This window comes from Myotis brandtii, unplaced genomic scaffold (assembly GCF_000412655.1).
Source record: "Myotis brandtii unplaced genomic scaffold, ASM41265v1 scaffold604, whole genome shotgun sequence".
Taxonomy (NCBI): Eukaryota; Metazoa; Chordata; class Mammalia; order Chiroptera; family Vespertilionidae; genus Myotis; species Myotis brandtii.
In genome coordinates, this window is record NW_005370286.1 from 496,285 (window position 1) to 504,458 (window position 8,174).

At 50.1% G+C, this 8,174-nt stretch overlaps 1 protein-coding gene across 2 annotated transcripts in view; it reads right to left on the minus strand.

The window, feature by feature from the left end:
* Positions 1 to 330: 330 nt before the first annotated feature.
* The window catches only part of LOC102253639, an 18,360-nt gene continuing 10,516 nt past the window's right edge, over positions 331 to 8,174 (minus strand). For both annotated transcript variants that reach the window (XM_014550604.1, XM_014550605.1), the window contains one exon: positions 331 to 890. In XM_014550604.1, coding sequence (XP_014406090.1) covers positions 455 to 890 — 436 coding nt within the window. In that variant the 3' untranslated portion in view covers positions 331 to 454. The remainder of the gene's footprint in view (positions 891 to 8,174) is intronic.

Genomic DNA, 8,174 nt, shown 5'->3' on the forward strand with positions numbered 1-8,174 from the left:
TCCGGCTCCTTGTCCCCTTCTGTCTGTCTCTCCAACGTGAATCCCTCCACAACTACACATTGTGGGTGTTTATGGTTCGGGCTCCTCAGAGTGCCAAGGCGGAGGGTTGGTGGCCGGCAGAGAACCGGCCCACGTGGGTAACGCAATGAAGTCACCTGAGCTCAGGGGCTTCGTCCACCGCTGGTGCGGGAAGGGGAAGGACGGAGAGCAACCCCATAACCAGCTCCATTGTTAGGGCCTTGTCCTAGGTGACGGGGACACCCCGGGAAGCCTCCGACTCAGGGAAAGTGACACCAGTCTCCGCAGCCAGACGAGACATCGAAAACCGGAGAAAATGAGAAATTGCCATTTAATGTCAAAGGGGCCCTGTGCCTGATGAACTTCAGGGGCAGAATCACACAGAACGGCTTGGACATCAGCATTTGGTAAAATTCAGTTTAAGATTATAAGGCATTTAAGTATAAAAATAAGTCTTTTCATTAAAAAGAATGCATGAGCAGCCCTGGACACACCCACAAAGCCACTGAGAAGTACAAAAGGGGGGCCGCATCTGGATACGGTTCCAGAAGCCACAGGGCTCTCCAGCCTCATAGGAAATTTGATAACTGAAGTTTTCAAACGTCCCAATGACACAATCGCCCTCCTTCCCACCAGGACGCACGGGGAGACGGCTCAGGAGGTGCCAGCGATCTGCAGTCTCTCTGGAAGTGACAGGGTCCGCCTGGCTGGGTCGCGGAGGGCGGTGGGATACCTGGACGAGAGCACAGGTGTGCACCACACCCTCCGTAAGAGGGTTACGTGCACCATCACACGGAGGTTCCAAACCAAAATCGGAATGTTCCTTTTCCGTCTCCCATCTTCTACTGATTCTCGGAATGGGTAAAGTGGCCCTAAAATGATAAGACAGCACACGTGGGAATTAATTTTTATGGACTAAATTCATCCACTGTGGCTGCGTGTTCACCGACACACAGACCTGCTACCCCTGAAGTGACTGGCTACCCCAGTGAATGAGGCCTCATTTCTGAGGCAGGTGCATGCTACAGAGTGTACGAGGCCGACCTCGGAGACACGGTGGCCGGGTCCAGACCATCACAATAAAGCGAGTATCGCAACAGAACTCATCACGCGAATCCGCTGGTTTCCCAGTGCACATTGTTTACACTGTATCATAGCCCAGTAAGTGTGCAATAATCGCACTATGCCTACAAATGCATATCTCTTCATTAAAAAATACTTTCTTGATAAAAATACTACACATCATCTGAGCCTTCAGCAGGTCAGAATCTTTTTGCTGGTGGAGGGTCTGACCTTCAATTTGTAAAAAAAAAATCAGTATCAGCGAAGCACCATAAAGCAAAGCGCAATAAAACGGGTATGCCTATAAATGTAAAAATATTATAGTTAAGATAGTTAAAGCACTTCCTACAGCGCCCGCACTTAGAATGTTCTTAATAAATGTTATTTCTCCTCTTGCCTCATGAGGAAAAAGGAGAATAAAAAATCTACATATTCATAAAATAGAATTTTTTAAAATGATGTCCAAATACTGAATTGAGATTCAACACAAGTGGCTCCTGGGGGGACGGGACATGGAAGTAGCCCAGGTTCATCACCATCCGGCCAGGGCCCTCTGCCCTGTCTCCTGGACCAGGCCTCGCGTCTCCTCACCTCCCCGCAGAAAGAGCTGGGGGAGCCAGACGGCTGGTGGCAGACAGGTGGCCGGACACTGCTACCGTGAAATGAGAGGTAGCATTTAGAGAGCTAGCATTTAGAAACCTCTGTCACACTTGGCCATAATACAGCAGGAACAGCGTGGCTCCGTGGCCCAACGGCAGAGGCCGCCCTGCTCTCTGAGACCACACTGTGATGGCAGTGGCCCCTGGATGCCAGGAAGGGTGGTGTGGGCCCAGCGATGGGGAAAACAGCAGCCAAGTCCATGATGGTGTCCCAGTTTCCGGCGGGCAGGTGTGCCCGAAGCCACAGGGACCAATAGGAGAGACTCAGGCCTGACTGACAGCAGCCGTCACACGGGACGGCTCATTCAGGTGATGGGAACGAAGCTATGGTGGCACTGATTCCACCTGATGAGGGTCGGGGAAGGCTTCACATAAGGCCACGTGTCCCAAGTGAACCACAAAGGTAGAATAGAGTCTTACAGGGTGGGAGAGGCCATCCCAGGCAGTGAGAATGGCATGAGGTCAGAACGTTCCAGAACGGAGAGGCTGTGATTTCGCCGCACACGGGCAGTGATGGGAGACCTGCCTGAAGAGCCCAGCGGTGCCCAGACTGTGGAAGGCCCTGAGCACCATGGTGACTGTGGGCGCTGAATTTACCCCCAACAGTCTCGGAAGCCCATGTGTGCGACCACTCTTTCCAAAAGGACACTGAAGAAAATGAACAGGTTTCCTTACTGTGACTCTCAGGGTCTTTACTAGTCTAATGCACATCAAATCTACAAGAAGTGGCTCAGTGGTTGAGCGTTGACCTATGAACCAAGAGGTCATGGTTCAATTCCCAGTCAGGGCATATGTCTGGGTTGCTGGCTCGATCTTCATTGTGGGGCCTGCAGGAGGCAGCCAATTAATGATTCTCTCTCATCAATGACGTTTCTGTCTCCCTCTCCTTTCCTCTCTGAAATCAATAAAAAATATATTACAAAAAAAAAAGAATTAAAAAAAAAAAGAAGTGAGGAAAAGGATTCAGCATTTCTCAAACTTCTTTGACCTAGAAACTTGTCCTGAGACCCTCAGCAGCAGCAGGAAGAGCAGCTCTGGGGAGGGGAGGCCAGACAGCCGTCTGGGAAGCTCACTCCGAGCTGCTGGGGGCGAGGGAGAGGGGTAGATGGGTCAAGAGACAAGACAGGGCCTCTCTCAGCACAATTTACAGAATACCTTGTCATTTCCAACTGATTTGTAGTATCTTTTCTATAAAGTATAAGCTGCCACATATGTTTGTTTAAAGCCCTTGACTTTATTCATTGGCCCATGTGTCCATTGCTGGACTAATAACACATCATCTTAATTATCACAGCTCTGTCATATGTCTGGATATCTGATAGGTGATTTCCCTCATCTTGTTCTTCTGCTGCAAAACTGTTTGGCTTTCTTCCAATTCTAGGAAATTCTCAGCCGTTATCTTTTTAAAAGTCCTTATTCTTTTCAAATCTTTTTATTTTCCTCTCCCATTTTAATATTCTTCCATTCTGGGTTTCCTAATACATCTTCTCATTTTTTCCTCTATGACTCCTAAACACTTTCCTACTTTCCACTTATTTCACTTGGTGCATTTTAGAAACTTTCCTGATTTATCTTCTAATTCACAAATTTGGTCTTCAACTGTGTCTAATCTGATGGTTTCTTCTTTAACTTCAATAACCATATCATTCACTTTAAGAAGTTTTTTTTTTAATCTTCCAATTGCTTTTTCTTCATACTGTTCTATTCTTTCATTATGGCTCCATTTCTCCTTTGATCACTTTTAAAAATTAAAATACTTATCTTTACAGTAAACTTCATTTATTATTTCAGATTCTTGGAGGTTTGTATTCTCCTGTTTGTTGTAGTTCCTGACCCCCTACCCCCAGCCATGGCTGGTTTGCTTATGTGCTGCTGTTTCATCTCTGCATCCTGTATGCTCCGGTGGGGGATGCCTACAGGATAATTCTGCATTTGTCACGATGAAAGACCAGAATGTCTTCAATAGTTGCACCTGTTTTTATGCTAATGTTTGGCTTTTGGTTCTTGTGCTGCTGAGGTAGACTAAAACTGGAACCCACCCCCATGCACGGCTGGTGTTTTAATTTCTAAGCCCTAAGGTGCGACAGGTCTTCAAGGCTCTGAGCTTTATGCAAATTCTGGCTCCCACACCTCCACTGGGAATTAGAATGCTAGCCCCCAGCCCCTGGACCAATCCTGGGCCAAACCCAACAAAGGCCAAGACGGAGGACAGCGGTGAGGGGTGTGTTTTGCTCCCTCTTCACTTACAGGATTAACTATGCACTTCCTGTTTTCCCGGCAGGAGGGGCACGTTTGCGTTAGCTTAGTCTATCATGCTTATAAGAAATCTAAACTGCATTTTTCTTAAAGTGCTAACTTTTCTTTTATTCCATTCCACCAACTCCTCATAGAGTCACATTTGACTCCTAGAGAAAGGTTTTTGTTTTGTTCGTCTCATCATCTGAAGGCTCTCTTCCTTCAGAGCCTAGCAATGATCTAAGTTAACCCTCTTTAACCCTTTGAGTGCCAACCAATATCCTAGGAACTATGCTAAAATTGCCAAGGCATTTTTGCTGATTTTACAGCAGTTTAGGAAAAAAATTATGAATCGCAAGTAAATGAAGTTACATATTCAAAAACTTAAGGAAACCTTTACTACATTGACATATTTAGCAATATCATCATCACTAATAAAAGCAGACTTAGAACTGGACGCCATTTCGAAGCTTTGATAGCGCTCCCGGCACTTTTGGCGAAAGACAGGAGCGCGATCACGCTCCCCGGCACTCTAGGGGTTAATAACACTATTTTTCTGGTACCCACATTCCAGAGAAAGCATTCACTATCAGAAGCTCCATCGGGAGATTGTGGCAGTGAGTCTATTCAAAAGCATCTATTTTGGGATTCACTTTTGGCTGCACTGGCACAGCCCAAGTTTCCCCTTGGCCAGCGTATTCGCTCACAGTTTGAATAATTCAGCCCTGCGTCTGAGCCAAGCAGCTCTCACTGTGTCTGGGAATGAGGTCCACGAAGACCCACCGTCTCCCTGCTGCCCTTCTTGGGGTGTCAGAGCAGGCCGCTGCGCCCAGTGTTGGGAAGTGATGCTGGCACGCTGGCTGTAAACACACACACCAGCCAAGAAGAACAGGAGGGGCGGGCGCAGTGCGTGCTGGAGCCAGCCTCCCCATCAGCCACGCTGCACGGCAGGCCAATCACTTAACCCCTGTGGACCTCATTGCCCTTATCTCTAAATTGACGGGGTTAGACCGATGAACTCAGGATCCCTGACACCTTGAGGGGGGAAATGCACGGAGCACAATTTCATTCTTACAGAATGATCAATGAAATCCTGTTGATAACTCCATGATTGCGTTTTCTCCTCTCAGGACGTAAGAATAAAGGCCTGACAAGAACTAGCTGTTGAAACAGGACACACGGAGTGAACCACTGCACATCGATCTCTCTTAATCTATGTCAGGACATCACATTTCCCTCCTTGGCCTTGGTCCCAGCCTGACACCTGGGCCTGCGGTATCGAGCACAGGCGGGCACAGGAGACAGGCAGCCTTGTTTCCGCTGGGCCCGGGCCCGCTCCTGCTCTGCTACCGTGCTTCTAGATGCTGCAGACGTGCAAAGCAATCATCAATGAGACAGGCAGGCAAACAAATAAAGCAAATATTTTAAAGGTCACCCACTTGGAGATAAAAGTACAAAAAAATGTATGTCCATTTAGAATCAGAGTCATCATCACGCTTGGGCTCCTGCTGCACCTACAGGGCAACAATGAACCAACAACCCCCTCTCGTGCCCTCGATTCCTCCCCCTGCAGTGAGCCACCCCCGCCATCAGGCAATGGAGTCGAAAAGTGAGTGTCACCCAGTGAACAGCACAGAGGCTGATGAAGGCCACTCCCTCAGCAGCTGCCCTCAGCCCCCCCAACAGGCTAGGATCCCAAATCAGTTCGTTGGGAAGTGGGGGTGGGGTGCTGGTCAGCAATACCAACAATCATGGTTTCCATATTGGGTTCCAGTTTGGGCAGTAAAGCCCACTAAGGCCAGATAAAAGCAAGCGAAGGAACCCCAGTGATGGGCCAGAGTAGAGAGCCTGACTGTAGTTTTCAATGTAACACCCCCTGTGTGACTCACAGCCAGGACTGGCTCTGCCACACTCCACACGCTGAGCCTGGACCAAGACCCTGAGCCCGAGCGGGGGCACATAGGCCCGGAGCCCTGCGTTTACAACTGCAGTCTCTGCCCTAGCCAGCTGGGCCCAGTGGATAGAGTGTTGGTCCTCGGACTGAAGGGTCTGGGTTTCTATTCCGGTCAAGGGCACATACGTGGGTTGCAGGCTAGATCCCTGGCCCTGGTCAGGGCACGTGTGGGAGACAACTGATTGATATGTCTCTTTCAGATCAATGTTTCTCTCTCTCTCTGTCTCTCTCTCCCTTCCACACTCTCTCTAAAAAAAAAAAATCAATGGAAAAATATCCTCAGGTGAGGATTAACTAAAAACAAATACAAAAACAAAAAACGCTATCTTTTCTTTTCTTTTCTTTTCCAGCGGAATCTGTCCATGCATTAGCTGATTAGCCCAGGTGGGATCCAATCTAGGTATTCCCAACACAGGAAATTGCACATGGAATTCAAGGACACAAATGGTAGAAGAAATCTTAGCCACACAGGGCGGGGGAGGCAACCCAACAACCCCCACTGTCGGAAGCCCACCCTGGGCGGGGAGGGCCAGCAAGAGTTGGGACCACAGGGACCCCTCTGCGGGAGCCGGGACCTTGGAGGGAGGCGCTGAGAGGCTGCCCTTAAGGAAGGAGGGAGAAATGCTCCGGCTGCCACCCCCTCCGACCACGCTGGTGTCCAGTGTCAGAAACCAGAGCAAGGGAGGCCGGAAATGCAGCCTCCGCAATACAGAGCAGGGGACCCAAAGCTGGGGGACGGCGCTGAGAGAAAGCAGGCCACCGACTGTCCCGCTGACCCAGTGAAATCTGAGGGTGGCCCCTTCCCTGAAGGGCTCCCGCTCAGAGGAGCGACAGAGTGTCAGGGGCCAGATCCCCTCCAACACTTGGTGCTGAGAATACAGACCTGCCCCTCAGCTACCACCCCAATCTGCTCTTCCCAGGGTTTCTGTCTTACAAAGCCACCCCTTCTCATGTACCTGTCATGCCACCCCTTTCATGTATCTTTCTTGATTGTCCTGGAGAGCTCTGGCAGCCTCCTTAGGTTTCGTTTAATGGGTTTGACTTTACAAAGAATGGTGTGCTTTCCTGGTCACACTTGGGACCCTCTGGGCTGAGCTGGCCCGAGAAAGGAAGCCTGCTCCAAGGCTCTGGTCCAGCTCTGGAACCTCTGAGGAAGGAGAGGAAGCCTGCCAATGACAGCGGCCACTGGCACTGCTTCCAGACTGGCAGCACGGGATGGTACACAGAGCGAGGGCAGCCTGGCCCGGTGTCGGGGAGAGACCCCGAGTGACGTACCACCATGTCCTACCACGTGAGTAGAGGACGGTTTCGTTCCAACTGTCAGTAACACGAGCAGAGGAACTCGGGGCTGAGAGATGTTTCTAAATAACAATGCATATGAGTTCAACCTTAACAGTGACTACTACAAAGAACAACATCAGCGACTACTGAAATAGTGTCATTATAACAGCGACCTAGCATGAGAAGGTAGGGGAAGATCCTGGCAGATGTGAGCAGTCAAGACCTTGCATTTGTGAGAAATGACTCATGATAAAAATAAGGAAAAGCGCCCTAGCCGGTTTGGCTCAGTGGATAGAGCGTCGGCCTGCGGACTGAGGGGTCCCGGGGGCATGTACCTTGGTTGCAGGCTCGTCCCCAGTGGGGGGTGTGCAGGAGGCAGCTGATCGATGTGTCTCTCTCATCGATGTTTCTGGCTCTCTATCCCTCTCCCTTCCTCTCTGTGAAAAAATCAGTGAGATATATTAAAAAAAAAAAAAAAAAAAAAAAGGAAAAGCTTAGGGACAGAAGGAGGACAGGAACTCAGGCACCGAGCTGAGACAGCCACGCGGAGAATTCAGGGCAGAACTGATCAGCTGATATCCCACTGGGGTCAGAACCGTACCAGGGAATTAGGATGTGAAGGGGTTTTGGGGGAAAAGCACCAAATAAGCTCACAATCACACACAAGATCCCCGATAAGAATCCCACACAAACTACCCCTGGGCCAGTGGTGGGGATAGGCCTGGGTGGGAGGCACTTTTGCCTGGTGCAACCTGGTGCGTGTGGGGCCTGGTGCATGCGGGGCCTGGTGCGTGCGGGGATGGTGCATGGCAGGGCCTGGTGAGTGCAGGGCCTGGTGCATGGCAGGGTCTGGTGCATGGTGGGGCCTGGTGCATGGCAGGGCCTGGTGCGTGCAGGGTCTGGTGCATGGCGGGGCCTGGTGCATGCAGGGCCTGGTGCGTGCAGGGCCTGGTGCGTGCGGAGAC